This window comes from Lates calcarifer, linkage group LG12 (genome assembly GCF_001640805.2).
Source record: "Lates calcarifer isolate ASB-BC8 linkage group LG12, TLL_Latcal_v3, whole genome shotgun sequence".
In the NCBI taxonomy this organism is placed as follows: domain Eukaryota; kingdom Metazoa; phylum Chordata; class Actinopteri; family Centropomidae; genus Lates; species Lates calcarifer.
The window spans coordinates 24,867,345-24,883,579 of NC_066844.1; the positions used below are offsets into that span (position 1 = coordinate 24,867,345).

Sequence of the window (16,235 nt, forward strand, 5' to 3'; positions counted from 1 at the left end):
GATAAATGGGGAACATGCCCGCTGAGTTTATGAGCATCACATATGCTACTAGATAAAATATCTGGATAGCTATTTTTAAGGGGACTTTTATTTAAATGATCTCTTATAATCTGTTTAACCGTTTGCCCACTCATCTGATTTAACCTGTCTGATGTCTATGTCTGATTTTACAAAAAACAAGCAGGAATAATGTTGTTGGTGATGAATAATGGGGAACTAAAGAACAGCAGTAATGGAACAATGCAACGTGAAGCGACAGATGACTTAACAACATAAGGCCAAACACACAATACCACCAACAACTGAAAAAAAAAAACTGGATAACAACAGAAGGCACAAGCCGTCTATGTTGATCACAGATTACTCATTATCCTGTGAGCACTATTCATGTCTGGTTCTTGAGTTACATGCTGCACAATGCGGCTCCCTGCCGGAGCTCCCGGAGGAGTACTGAGGGCCTTGGATCATGTTCACCCTGTTTCTTTACCGGCACAGTCCAAGAAAACCAACACAGATTTAACCACATGCGAGGTAAATCTCCCCCTTTGTTGTTCTCTGTCCCTGTCTGAGCCAGTCCCTCTTATTTGTGTGACAGATGTGTGACCTTCACTTAGTGTTGAAATCACAAATCAAGTAGCTGCAGGTCTACATGTAGACCAGCCAACCAACATTATTGCTTCCTAATTTATGAATGTACATGAGGGAAACAAGATATCAAGTTTTTTCCTGAGCAAGTTGCGAATGAAACGTTGTTAAAAGCAGAGTCTAGATCGGATGAACACAAGATCCCTGCCTCCTCCTGGTGCTCTACAGACCATACAGCTAAGATTACGTAGTGCTCTCTGAGAAATCTGGTTTCAATACACTGCTTCCTGTGAAGGCAGGAAATAGCCGTCATTTCTGCAGGCAATTAACAAAGAACCAGTGTGAATGTTGACCTTGGAGTGGCTTCCTCGAGATCAGGAGCCTTGCCTCCAACGCTGCTAATTCAATTAGAGACTGAAAGGGCAAGTTGGGGAAGAGGGGCACCGGGGGAGCGTGAAGGGGCACGAAGTTAAGACTGGGGTGTGGAGGATGATGTGTGCACAGGCATGGAAAAGGGATAATCTGCGTGGCACACAGCAAGCAGGCAGTCGAGCAGACAAGTAAAGACAGCATACACTGGTACAGAGTATTGGGCAAGCTGCCGGAGGGGTTGGGGATGGAGTTATTTAATACCCAGCTGAAACATGTCCTCCTCTGTCCCCAGCCTTGGGTGATGTTTCTCTCTGAGTTTTACTGAGGCTGCAGCTCAGTTACAGCTGCAGGAGCACAACCCTCATTAATCCTTGGTGCTCTTTAGATATCCTTTAATGTCTTGTGAGGTTTTGCCTCCTGCAGTAACATGACTGTTATCTACAATCTGAGGTGAACTACTTACTGCACAGACTCCTCAGGCCATGTACTGTCCTGTGCATCAAAAAGTTAAAATTCAAATGCATTTGTATGATGTCACACATCCAGCAGGCATGCAGCAAAATTAGTATTCATTTAGAACTGTGTTCCTGGCCACACAACAACCAGAACTCTCCACCAACTCCTGAGGGGAAATATTTGTTTCTTTAGCTGCTAAATGATTTATGTTCACCAGCTAGTTGTTAACTTTTTCTGTCCTCTGTCTGGTGCTGGGCAGGTAGTCCACAGTGGGCTTATCTAGGCTTTGTTGCCAAAAAATAAAAGTAGCTGGAAACAGGGCTAATGAGAATGGTGACGGTGAACCAAAACAAGTAGTTGTAAAGTTGTAAAACCACAAACAAAGAGCTAAAAGATGCTAAAATGCCTTATAGAGCTGGGGAACTGCAATGTTCTCTGTGGGCTATTAATTATAGGCAGCCCATTCGACCCATTTTAATTTTAAAATACTGACTAGTGCAGCTTTAACTAACTGGAAAATTACAACAGAAATTTCAGCCAGAAAGAGTAATCATGAGAATGTTTACCACGGTGTAATTTGCAATTATGAGCTGGAAAGTTTAATCAGTTAGAACATAAATATTCTCATCTCTCATCTCATCCCAGTATTTTGAGCCATTTTAGAGATTTTCGTCTCTGGGAGTTTGCCAAATTTGTTTCTCCTTTAATGGCCTGTGCCTTGGCCCTCCAACAGAAAAACATAAACACAGGGAGGAAAATGATACTGAGGAGTCGCAGTGTTGAGCAGACAAGGACAACCTCCCTCTTGTTTACATATTTCTGCCTTCATACGGAGGATAGCAGCAGCAGGGGGAAGCCAGAGGTACTTCCTATTTTGGGAAACAGCTGCTTTAAAGCAACAATTGTGGAAAAGGTTTGGTATGGTGAGAGAGCGAGCAGTCATTTATTTTAGTTATAGAGTGCGAGTAGAACAGTTTTATGTATGGACAGAGAGGTACGCAGCCACATCTGAAAGACCTTTTCCAAAGGGCTTCAATCACAACAATCATCTCACTAACATAATTTCATCATCTTCAGAGCTGGCAGAGCGCAGGTTACATTACAACCACTGCCAAACATCTGGTAATGCTGTGATGTGGTACACTCTGGACGAACACTGGGTGGGCCACCAGCACTACCAGTGAGATGTGAGTGTTGTTATTTGATATTAATGAACTGAGACTGATCTCATGAGGGTAGAGAGGTCTAAGTCATTGCAAAAGTAAGCTGAGCTCTTGATACTGCATGTCTGATCAGTGATATTTAACAGCTGCACGTCTGCAGTTGCCTCAGAAGATGTCTAATAAAACCTCTAATCTTACAGAGATTAGAAAGATAAGACAATATTAATGGCCATGTTGTTTTTGTTTCTGCTTTTATTGACGCGGGCTAATTTCTGTTATTTTAAAGAATTCATATTTACAAGTGGTAGCCCTACATTGCGGGTCTCAAAAATGTATGAAGGATTACAAACAGGGCCTCTTTCTCTCTTTTTTTAACATTATATTATCCCTTTCTGTGGTGACATAACGTCTAGACCACAAGCCAGACACAGGAGATCTTTGGAGCATTGGACAAGACAAGCATATAGCTTTAAAATATCAATACCTGTCATCCAGGAAGCTGCAGAGACCCTGGGACTTTGGCTCTTGACTGGAATCTGATTGCATACTGCATATTTGAGGCAGATATTAATTAGTTTAAAAATCGGATTGTATTATGGTGACGATACGTACTGAACAAGACATAAGCTTGTCAATGCTCAGTGGTGGACAAATTATGTCATGGGTGACACCATTTCTGAATTACCATAAACATATCTTTGGTACTTTTTACTAACTAACGAGCATATATGCCCAGTTGGCACAGTGCAGGTTACATATATTTGGGATAATCAAACAATAATACCCTGCCCTTTTATATGTGGGGCACTAGTTTGAAGAATGAAAGAATAAATGAAAGAAGAATAAAAAAGATCATCAATCACTAAACTTGGCTGATTTTTCTCTAAGGTATGAGAGACAAATTTGAAGTTATCATAAAAACTAAAGACTGAAATGTCTTCCTTGGCAGACATTAGAAAATCTCCCACTCAAATGGTTGAAGGTTTGGCAGCCAACCACCTCTCCCTGTGTATGAGCAAGTGTACTGTACCTGTGCATGTGTGTTCCTCATTTACTAGAACCTTCTAATGTTCAACTTCTCCCTAACTCTCAAAACACTGACCCAGAGCTTCAGCTGAGTGTTTTTCCTCTGGTGGTGTCCTGTCTCTGCTCGGTCTCCTTTGCTGAATAGTGAAAAGCTTAAAAGCTGATGCTGCAACACTATAAGCCTCACTGAAAAAGCCTGCGTCTGGAAAATCTAACGTCTGCCCATTCCTCTGACTAAATGAATTCAACACTCGAATATAAACCCTCTGGCTGGGATGATGTCAGGTACTCTGTCTGTGTGACTGCAATCATTCACTGAGTGTATCCAATGTTCCATGCTGCTCGGGCAACATAATGTTTAGGCCAGCAAATTTGAGAGGACAGGAAAGAAAAATGATACAAGAATGTGCAAACACTTTTACTGACCAAGTTTACAGACAACAACTGTGAGAACACCACGGTCTTTGTACATAAGGAAGAGGGCATGCCTGGAACTTCAGAGCCGCACAGAAAGTCACAGCTGCCTCTGTCATCACGTCGGCCTTTTATGCAGCTGCAGCATTTTTGCCTGCAACCAAACCTGAAACCAGACCTACACTGTCTCAGAGACCCCCTGTCACTGCACCCTCACGTCCTGCGGGACAGAGTTACCCCACTCGCTGACCCCCATTGACCCCTGTCTATCAGAGGTTCAATGCCCTGAGTGAGAAAGCTGGCGAGGGCAGCTCCAGTGTCTGATTCCCCTTCAGAGGCTAGATATCGAGGGACAGGCAGTCGGGCCTGTGAGAGGGCGGCAGAATTATTCGACTGGATATCCTCTCAGACTTGACCGAAAATGTGACCCCAGGAGCTGCTTGGCAGGTAGCCATTTTGTGTTTGTGTTTTAAAGCTATGCAGCATAATGAACGCTGTATGACCTCATAAACCCCTGGCATAACCTCAAACATTAGGGTTGATTTGATCCTAAAAGGACTCTACTCTGTCTTAAGAGAATAAGCTCCTTTCTCTATTGCTTTGAATTACAGTTGCCTTGAATTCACTTAATTTGTGCAAACACAGAAGCAGACATGGGTGTGTTTGTGCCTTACCTGCACTGAAATACCCTGAGGATTATGGTGAGCTAGCTAAAGACTTGGCTTGTATGCAGGAGATTGACAGTTAGCAGCGGTCTCTTACTCTGAGAGCACTGATTCATGACTTAATGCTCTCCAGCGAGAGAGGAAAGACGTAAATCTACAAAGGACTCAACAGATTTATCCCCAAAGCAGACGGGCTTAAATTATAAATGCATATACAGTAAGAGTCTGTCAGGCTGTGTAAAGTGCCTTACTCAGGTCCTGCAGGTGACTGACTGCTTCATAGATCTCATCCCTAAAATCCCCCACACAATCACTGAGCCTAACCGAAAATGGCTGTGGGTGTATAGAGCTGTAACTCACTTGGAATTGCTGGGGCCGGCTGGGCTGGGACAGAACAAAGTACTGGACAGCCAGGTTGATGTAAGCTGTGCGATAAGAGCTGATATTCTTGTGACCCAGCACCACTTTGTACAGCTCCAGGCACATCAGGCCTGCCACTGCGGCTGTTGTGGTAGCTATGGCGGGGATGATCCTTCCAGCAATGCGCTTACTCTGTGAATGGGACAAAAAAATATTCAATATTATCATTTATTGACTTTAATACTGTGATGATATGAGCATATTATGTTTCACAAAACTCCAATGGCGGAAAGTAACTAAGATCATTTATTCAAGTATGTCTGAGGTACTTGCACTTTAATTGACTATTTCCATTCTATGCTATAAAATGTTTCAACTCCACTAAAATTTTACTCTTCTGCTTTTATTTCACAGCTATAATTAATTACTAGCTACTTTAAAGTTCGAAGTTTTAAATACAAAACATAAAGTATGATCAGCTTATAAAATACAATGCATCTTTATAAGTAAAACTACTCAACAGTTTGAGTATTAATTTGAATGCAGGGCACTGAGGGCATTGAGGTATTGCTACTTAAATTGTTGTACACGTGTGAGGAGTTTAATCTGATTTAATGCAGGACACTGTTTACTGCATTATACATAAATACATAAATTTTGGAAAAACATCCTTATCCTGACATTTACAGTACATACTGCCTCGCCCTTATGTAGGCCATGCAGTGTAGATAACACTGTATGTGTACTGTGAACAGGGTTAAATGGTGAGAAGCGTAAAGTTGTTCGCCAACAAGATGCAACATGTGGTCTCAGTATGTATGACTACACAAGGGTAACCCTCTTTTGTCTCCCCTCTCTCAGCAGTACCCATCCCCCCACCCTCCATCTTCCTTGGCCATGTGTGGGTGTGTGTGTGTGTGTGTGTGTGTGTGTGTGTGTGTGCCTACAGCAGCGGCTGGTACAAGGCCTGGCTCAGGTGTCACCTTCCAGGCGACAGGTAAAGTGCTGTGATTAGTTCTGCTCCCAGAACAATAGGTGAGCAGGCTGTTTCTGTGGCTTTAGGGCAGGTGTGTGCAGCACCAACTAAAAACATGACCCCAGGGGAGGGGGGAGCGGTATGCTATATATTTTTTTCTAATCCATACTGCCTCTCGCCTCAGCTCCATCTCTCTGATTCTCCTGTATATGTTTCACCCTTCACAGAGATTTTATTATATGATACATATAGTTAAAGTCTTGACCTGGTGGCGATCGGCTGCGGGGATGTCATAGTTCTCTGCTCTCAGGTTAGAGGCAGCAACAATGTAGTCCATGTGGAAGTTAGTGTCGTCATCCTGTGCCAGGTGAGAGTTTAAACATGTATCAGTCATTCACATATAACTCTCAAAGGCTTGATACACAAAAATAAAACTTATCTAAAGTTCAGTGTAAAAATAAAGGCAAATACACTTAATTACACATGGAAAAACTAAGAATTTGGTTCTTGAAACTCTACATTGAGTTTTAACTGCATTACTGAACAAACTGCTAGGAGGCCTGATAACGTCCATGCCAAGTGACATCTTAGTGATGCAGTTCTGAGTCTGCCGCTTTGAGCTCTGAAGGCTTTGAAGGCTTTGTTGTTGTGTCCCTTAAACTGCTCTAATGCGACTTGGTCACCCCATCAGAATGCAGTGGAAATCAGATTTCTGTTGTGATCGACGTGGCCAGTGAGGTCATGCCTCTGCTACTTCGGCTCTACAAAGGCAAGGAAGGCGACTGTCAGTCAGGGATGGCTTTAGGGGTTGTGAGGAAGCTCCGAGCTTGGCAACCTGATGCCTCTGAAACCCTCCTACGCACATTCCATCTATCTGCAGTGTGACCTGGGCAGGTAGGGATAAAAATGAAGAGGAGGGGGAGAGCAGTGCTATTGGGATCTCATTCTTATTCAAGATGTCATTCAATATGTACCTGACTTACCTCATATGCCTTTATTACTGCTTCTCCTGAGTCACTGAATGCTGTACGAGAACCTAATTCAGGCTGCTCTGAAAGTCACTTTCTATAGCATTTCAAATTAAAATTCTGCAGCTACAGCAACCACATCATTTCTAGGTTGCTCATAGCTCTTTGTTGAACCTAGAGCACCCCATGCCTGGAGAATTTTTTTTATCATGTCAGCTAGTCGTCGCCGTGATACAACCAATTACCTTTTAGGCATGGAAACCTAGGAGCTCACTGAAGTGTCAATAGGTCATCAGGTAAATAGAAGAGGTCAGGAGCAGAGGACTGATTTCCAAACAGGAAATAATTAAGTATAACTTAACATTTATATTTGGAAAAAGACACTGCACTTTACCAAAAGTGTGCTGAATGCAGCTCTCACATAAGCTCGTACACTGACTTTCTTGCAGGTAACTAATCTGTGTCTTGAGAACGTGCTTGTCTTATCTACATGTGCTGTGTGGCCATGTTTCACAAAAGGTTATATGCAACCTACCTACCTACCTGGCCACAGACGCATCAATTGCCAACAAAGCGCTAGACCTGATTTTAAGTACAGACAGAGAGTGATGAGTTGTTGAGAGGTGGTGTGAATGAGCGTGAGGAGAGACTGCGATGGTGGCTAAATGCACAATGGATGTGTTATATAGGGAAATCTGCCTTCAGGGTTCAGAGCGTGCCACTTCAAAGACTTGGTTCAACACAGCTGAGGGGAGTATGTGTCTGTTCAGACTGTTCAGGGCACTGCACTTCACCAAAAGTGTTCTAATGCAGCTCTCACAAAGGCCCATAGACTGAGCAGAGCTATTTTTGCAAACAGGATATACAGTTCTAAAATATACATCTTAGCTCCAAGGTGTTTTAACAGTGAACACAGAATACAAGCAAGCTCTGTTTCATTGGTGTGTAGGGGAACAGCTCAGATTCGGGTCACTGAGGACCCAAAGCCAGAGGGGAAAAAAAAGACATACTCTGAAAGTGCCTATAGATTTGGAGTGTAGCTCCCTGCTAGGGCTCAGCCGCCAAACTGTCTGTGGCCTCTGCAGCATGTACAGCAGACATGTCTCTGCACTCCTGCCCTACCTTCTCAAAGTCCATGGGGTACATCTGCATGGCTGAGCTTTTCAGAGACGGTGAGGCCAACTTTCCCTTCAACTCCTCAAGACGAGCTTTTTCTGGTGCAAAGACACAGAGACAGTGACTAAAAGACATCTTTAGAGTAGGGGAGGTAACAACACAAAATAAAAGCAAGTTGAACTCACCTGCATCATCACTTCCCCTTTTTTTGTCCTCCTGCATCTCCTCGTCAGTAACATGAATTTTTACTGAAGACTTGGGAGTGAAAGAGGGTATGTGGACTTTCTCTAAGATTTTTCTGATAGAGGCAACATCTGTTGTCCCTTTGATCCCATAGATTTGCCCATACAGATTAGCTGCTGCCACCACATACTCCATATGGGTAGTCTAAAACACAGTATCCAAATATAAACTGTAAACAACAAACAACACTTATCATCATTCTTTAACAGACAATACACTTTCCACATGTTTTACCAGAGGCTATTAATTTTACATGCACAGGGAAGACAATGCTATGGAAAAATTGTTAACAGTACTGAACATACAAAATAAAAATGGTTGGTTTAATTTGACCTAACACTGAGTCCTTATAGCAGACACACCTGCAGGGTGAAACTGTGGAAGGGAAATAATGTTTTTTTTAAAGGTGGTGGAGGAAGAAAGATATTAAGGTAGTGCATTAAGTCTAAATTACTTCCCTGACACAACAGGCAGCTGTAATAAACATCTCTCATCATTCATTCTCTCTCCCTCTAACACACATATAAGCAGAGTGTCTTGTGGCAGTCACTGCTGCTTACTGTATGGCAACAATCCACATTTTACAATTATTTTTACCTCTCTACAACAGAGTACAACACTGTATTCAATTCACTAATGAGTGGAATAGTAGGTGATGATGGAGAGTTACTGTGGAGACAATGAATGACTAGATCCATCTAAGAATTACAGAATCGATGAGGCTATAATGTAAACAAATCTAATGCAGGAGTTAGTGTTGTTGTTGTTGTTGTTTTTTTAAAGGGCACAGATAATAGATAATATGATAATACAATATATGGCTGTTTTTTTAAATTATGGATTAATGTCCTACATTTATTAAAATGATATTTCCCAAGCAATTTTCAAACAAAGGAGTAGATTTCAAATAAATATTCTGCAATGAATATAACATAGATGCTTCACTTGGCCTTTCTATATAAATGACAGCTTCCTAGCATTTGTAGCATTGTCTCTAAAAGTTAAGATGATAATATTTAACACAGATGGAATTGTAGAAAGAATTTGTAGTATTATCAGTTTAATACAGATTTAGATGCAACCACAGTTTAATAGTATATAATATGTATGTGAGAATGTTATAAGTGAGATTATTATCTGCCTTTCATTGTCCACATGCAGGTGAAGTTGCATTCACAGCTCAGATAGAATCCATTATATGGTCAGAGTGAGGAAGAGCCACTATCAGACCAGATAAAGGAGGAATGTGAGTGATCACCACCAAATATTGTGGCATTTTTCAGTCACTCCTGTCTGTTAGACCAGACACTACTCACATTGTTTGGGTCAAAGGTCAGTGGGTGAGGGCATCTCTTCGATCCAGACCAAAAGGGCAGCCCAGTGGAGGTCACCTAGAGAGAAACAGAAGAAAATCCTTTTATCACAATGATCAACAGCTGTAAAAATCATGGGAGGAATTCCAACACACCAATCTTTAGAATCACTTCTACTTATATTCTTTTATAAACTGATATAGCTCAGCATAAGTCATCATAATAAACCAATGACAGCCACAATGTGATCTCTTACCCTCATAAAAAAGGACCAATATTATATTCCAGACATAAGCACTTCATTTGACAGGACTGTCATACAGGCATCTCACATCCTATCCAATGCATGGTTGGCACAATGTCAATAAAATACCAAATAAAACATCCCCATTCTTTCTTTCTGGCACAGCACGAGGCCAGCAAATCTTCCTGTAGCTCAGCCAGACTAATATTGTTATCAGTCGTGTGTTGACTACACAATTTGTACATCTGATAAAGGAACAAAGGGGCTGAGAGCTTTGAAGTTGCCAAATGGTCCATATGCTGGGAAAGGGAGAGTCTCCTACTGGTGGTGCCAGTTTTCACTGTAGGGGTGCTTTCTATAGCAGCCAAAAGGCATCAACAACACCTTTCTTTTCACAGTCAGGCTTCAGACGGCCTGTACGCAAACCAGGGCAGCAACAACACTTTGTCCTTAAAAAGGTTGATTGGGAGTTTTTGCTCATGTAAATGAGAGGTCTACAGATAGACGGCATTTTACGCTGTACAGACTTTCTGATTTTTCATAATCAACTCATTATTTACTCTATGAAATGTCAACAATAATAATAAGAACTAGTATTAAACTGACAGTGGAAAACAGCTTGATTGATTAATCAGTGATGAAAACCTTGCCTTCATTTCACTGATTTACTACTTAGTCCATTTATTAGATTCAATCGTCCCCTGTGGTTTTATACACTGGCATTTCATTAGCAGGCAATGAACCACTCGTTGTAATGAATGGGATAGAAGATAAATACAGCATAGACTCTGTATGTGCAAGCAGTATTTGTCTGCATTAACAATATGAGGCTCTTAATCTCTGATGTTATTTAAGCTACATCCTTATCTTACACTGGCTAGTCGCTCACTCTGTTTCTCTTACTTGTACATAGACTTGAAACATGAGGATTCTGATAAGTGTATGATAAAGGGGCCCCGTAATGTCTTGCTTCACATCCAGCTATTGCTCCATGTGTCAGTGTTTAAACATACATGCAGAACCACTCTCACTTCTATGTGGAGGCTGACGCCAACCAAAGTTGGTGTGACGTTATCTGTCATGCTTGTGTGCCGGTATTTGTCAGGTTGGTTTGCGACGTTAACTGACATCAGCTGCCTTATCACAGTTCCTCAGAAAGTCTGTGGTCAAAAGTGACTTTCCAAAAGTGAAACCATGACTCTGTAACAGGTACCTAGGACAAAGATAACTAGGGGAAAAAAATCAGAAACGTTATAACCGTCTGTAACTGTTTTTCTAAGGTGTGATAAAAATGTTATCACATTTTCTGGACTCGTCTAAAACACGCATTCGAATCATAAGTCTTAATAATAACAAAAGTTGTGTTTTTCTTAACAGTCACACAGGGAATTTAGTCTATAAATATTTAAACAGACATGACTGTGAAAATGAAAACCATCTTTGGTCAGAGGAATTTCTACAACCCTGCAGGGACAGATATTGGGGGTAGAAACAGACAGTTTCTGGACTGGGGACTGAAGTTAGCGAGGGTCTGTTTGGGTTGATACTGAGCTGTGCACCCCCCAGATGTGACAGCAACATGTGACATCACTCTGTCTGCATGCTTCACCAGATTACAAACCCTGCTCAGAGATATTTATCAGTAATGGCTTTCACTGGTTCAGATTTCAAACAAGGTAACAGTGGTCTCCGGGCCTGGGGAACTATGCTGCAATACTCCATGAAGTGAGGATAGAGAGAGAGAAAAGAAACATTTTGATTAGCATTCCTTTTTTGCTAATGCCTTATTGCAATGTTCAACTGTTTTGTATGCAAAGACCTCCCACACACACAACAGTGCCCCTCTGTGTCCATAAACATTAATTACAGCTTTGTGATACTTGTCTTCAGGGAGAGATGTTGTTTTTCCCTTAATGACATTTTACCTGATCGGCAGGGAAACAGTGCAGCAGCTGGCGGATTTCATTGTTATAAAGAGTCTCCCATTTACAGCGTGCCCAGCTCACACAGTCTTCCCAGTTGGCTGGACGTTGTCCTCCGGTTCTCATGGCCTCCAGGCTGCCCCACACCCCCCCTAAGAACCTCCAGGGCCTCAGCGTCTCCATGGCCAAGAGTCCGCTCTACAAACCCTGCGTCCCTGCAGGAAATAGTGCAGCAATTCCCTCTGATTTAATGACAGATATACAGTATACAGAATAATCACTACCTTTGGAAAAAGACAAGACAGGACATGAATCATCTGTGTCTTGTTGTAATATACATTCAACAGGTTTAACTACCAAAATAAAACCTTTGACTTCTATTTTTCTGGGAAGACTTGTTATTTGCAACACTGGGGAATGAACATTTGACATGAAAAGTGAAAACTGGGAAAGTCCTCATGGAATATTTTGCTCTGTCAAGCACAGAGGAGAATGACTAAACAGATCTTTGTAAATTAGGTAGTCGTGTTACTGACTCAGAGGGAATTCCTTTAATGCTTGGCAGTGGACCTGTAGGAGGGGGAAATGGAGTGTTTTGTAAGATTGTAGTGTGCTGGTCAGTGCAACTCTATTAGCCACAGATTTGGACAGTTCTTGCGCCACAATCATGTGCCAGCTCACCATATTATTGCATTACACATGTGAAAATGTGTGTATGGGGGGGTTGCCTCCTCTGCATGTGGTTTCACCTAAACAAGTCTAAACAGGAACAGTTAGAGTCATAGTTCTGCACAGAGCTACACGGGTGGAAGAAAAACACAACAAAACATGACTGTTCTTTTCCATATGCTCATTAACCCTGACTTCCAAGTTTACTAGACTGTGACATGTACCTGACCTGCCTCGTGAAAATGTCCAGAAAGTTTTTCTGTGACTGCACAGTACCACAGAACACCTCTGAAGAAAGTGGTTATTAGATTCTCCTTAAACACATAATACACATCCTTATTTCTAAACATCAGTGTAATGTGAGAAACCTCAATGTCTGTGTGAACTGGCAAACACCATTTCTGCTCTGGTCACGAGTTTTGCTTTTCTATAGACACAAGAAAATGTGTAAGTACTTTACAATGAGGGGAGATTATATCAGATCTCCCCAAAACAAACAGACAGACATCTCAAAACATGGCTGGATTAGGAGGGCTCCGAGGCTCAAAGCTCAGACACAGTTTGGGGCTGGGAGCTCAAATCTGTCACTGATGTGCTGTTACATTATAATTAGGTCAGACAAATTTGGAGAGTCACAAATTATTCAACCTTTTCATCTCAAATAAATTACCATTACAGTCACAGACAAAGCCCTTTGACATGATATAGTGTTTTTTCTGCATTAATCTTATCTCTTTTTCCTTAGATGTTCCTAAACCAGAAAGCCTTCTAATTATCTGAGAGGCTTCATCCATAATTTGGAGAAAATAGTGTTAGAGCTGCTGTGAAAGATACATTACAGAGTACAGCCTTGGCACGACAGACTGTTTATGTAATTTTTACTAGAGGTTTACTGCTAACTGCCAACCACATGTTTTCCTGTTTATAAAACAAAATAATGAGCTTGGACCACTTCATTAGCTTTGTAGGTTTGCTGGAATGCCTTGTGAGGGAGCGGAAAAGCACTGTAAAATGAGCTAGTAGTGGTCATTATGTGACAGCAGATTGGCAGCAGATTGGTGTAATGTAGTTTCTCACAGGGAGCATTTGTTGTGGAAAAATGTAAATCACATGAGGATGGCATCATAGCTTACCTCAGGAAGAGATTCACATTTTCAGGTGTTTGTTTGAACAGTCCTTCAAACTGGTCTCTGGCCCACTGAAGGAATTATGATGCCAAGTTAGTGTAAGGAAATTAAAATATGTTTCAATAGATAACACAGAACCCTGTATACTGTGATAAAACCCCAAAAAACCACAGGTTTGACGTTGCTTTATGGTAAAATAGCTTGACAGCTATTAGATGGATTGTCATGAAATTTCCTATAAGCATTCATGTCCACCCTCAGAATCAATCACAGTAACTTCTGAGTTTCATGGCTGAGGCTCTTGATGTAATTTTGTCTACCCATCTAAAACTCAGCTGTCTTAACAAAGAGAGAACATTTTAAATATTTTAAGAAATGCCTAAAATTCAACTTCTTTCTATTATGGCAAGAGTGAAAAGCCTCTATATCCAACCTGCAGAGTGTGCTCGATGCGGTGAGGGAAGTTCTTGAGTGTGCAGAGCGGGATGGCATTATTAGAACTTGATTTGGCAGGTCCGTAAGACTCTGTCAGGTGAGGCACCACCACCAGAGTATGACATTTGCTTCCTAGAGTTCCTCCCTCCAGCATCGGCTTCTGGTGTTGAATGCAGCGTCCATCAAGATAGACCCCTGGACAGAAAAATGAGGGTTTAAAATCTGCACTGTAAATGTACAATCACTGTTGTAATGGCACTGAATACAGAGTAAGTGTCCTCACTGGCTTCCACATTGTCGAGGGCTGCAGCCACTCCATCAAGACCTGTGAAGAAGTCATATCCATACACTCCTTCACTGTCAGCATCCAGACGATTCTGGTGAGCGGTGATGTTGACCTGTGGGTTCATCTCTCGCACTGCTTTGGCTGCAATTTCTGATTTGGGTTTCTGTTTATACACAGGTGAGAAGACATATATATTATGTTTCACTTCTCTCCTAATATATAACAGTGAAACCAGCACATTTCACTTCAGAATTTCAGGGCAGCTGATTTTTGTCAACATTCCCACTGACTGTACTAAACTGTGTTACGCAAGTTGTTTAGACTTTGGTGGACATGAGAGATCAACTGCCTGATATGCTCCTAAAATAAGCAACTACAAAACAAAACAACCAAAAATGACATAATCATGGCAGCACTGTGTAATAGGACACAAGTTATCTCAAACTGTCACAATACCTTTACCCCCACAACCTGTCCCAATAGTAAAGCCCTGTGACCCCTCCACTTAACCAGGTCAAACAAGTGAGCTATGAGGGCATGTGAGATTCTTCGCCACAGGGAGGAGGAGGTTGTGATACTCTGCACTGTGCGTTTTCTCACCCCAATATCCTGAGACCTGAACAGGAACTGGCGGTTCAAGTTGGATCTTTCTATGAAGTCCATGTCGGTTACAGTGATTTGTCCTCCTTCTCCTGCACCGAGCCCAATGAGGGCAAAGTTTTTCAGAAGCTCACAGCCAATAGCACCAGCTCCAACCTTGAATAAGATTGAAGGAGAATTATAATAAAAGCATAATAGTTTAGATAATGTAAGTGAATGTCACAAAACACAAAAAAAGCTTTGTGTTGCATTTTACAGTGGTAAAAGAAACAAATGCATTCACTCTCTCTGTCAACACACACACACATGCACAGCCAGTAAACAACAGTAAAAATAACACTGTTAAAGGAAACAGAGAAAGGGCTTGGCACTGCTGAATGGCCCCTGCGCACCAAGAGGTCAACACTGGCAGGAAATGCCACCTGAATCACAGCCGTTTCCTGCATGTGCCGTCATTAACGCCACACAAGATCAAAGGAAAACACAGATGGAGCTGCTCTGCTTTTCCAGTGCAGAGTGTGACCCCTGCTGGACAAAAAATTAAACCTGCCCTCACCAGGAAATACTTCTGCCTCTCAAGCTTCTCCTGGAACGCTGACCCAAACACAGCAATCTGTCCATCGTACCTTGTGCCTTTCTGTAAGAGAGGAAACAACGGTAGTTCAAATACCCCTGAATCTGGTTCATATCAATCTGGTGGACTGCTTTTGTTTGATATATGTGAAATATTTAAGGAATCTCTTGACATACTGCTGAAAAGGAGCTCTCTCCCAGCTGATCATCTTGAGGGAGGCACTCCAGTGCATCAAAATATAGCCACTGCTGAAGGGGCATAAATTTCCTACTACATGCCTGCAGGAACATAATATAGCGCACAGAGCAAAATACAGTCAGTTCTATAAACCACCATGACACAGCAAGAGCAGAGCATTAAATAAATAGACTGTTGTAATAGCAGTGGGAAGATGCTTCATCACAAAAGATGAAACTAATGTTACGCACATTGACCTTTGACCTCACCTTAATAACTTCTTGGGCAGCAAGGCCTCCAATGAAAGCATTCATAGGAGCCAAGTCACCCTGGGCCGTGAAGGACAGGTTTCGCACAGCGTCTTCATCCAGCTGTTCCAGCTGTGCGACTGCATTCAGCTCTCTCACTGTGGCAAGCAGGGCCTCTGCATCTGACTTCACCAACAAGTGAGAGGAAAGAACATCACAGCCTGATTCACTCATTTTACTTGACTTATCATACAACTGATTTGTAAAGTTAAATAAATACTAACTGCAATATCCTG

At 41.9% G+C, this 16,235-nt stretch overlaps 1 protein-coding gene across 1 annotated transcript in view; it reads right to left on the reverse strand.

The window, feature by feature from the left end:
- Positions 1-16,235, reverse strand: part of uba7 (ubiquitin-like modifier activating enzyme 7) — a 30,847-nt gene that overhangs the window by 11,763 nt on the left and 2,849 nt on the right. The window contains 14 exon segments of the mRNA XM_018686686.2: positions 5,042-5,233; positions 6,283-6,375; positions 8,108-8,199; positions 8,287-8,488; positions 9,661-9,735; positions 11,827-11,979; positions 11,981-12,038; positions 13,626-13,690; positions 14,053-14,249; positions 14,338-14,503; positions 14,941-15,096; positions 15,497-15,577; positions 15,691-15,792; positions 15,961-16,125. Coding sequence (XP_018542202.1) covers positions 5,042-5,233; positions 6,283-6,375; positions 8,108-8,199; positions 8,287-8,488; positions 9,661-9,735; positions 11,827-11,979; positions 11,981-12,038; positions 13,626-13,690; positions 14,053-14,249; positions 14,338-14,503; positions 14,941-15,096; positions 15,497-15,577; positions 15,691-15,792; positions 15,961-16,125 — 1,797 coding nt within the window.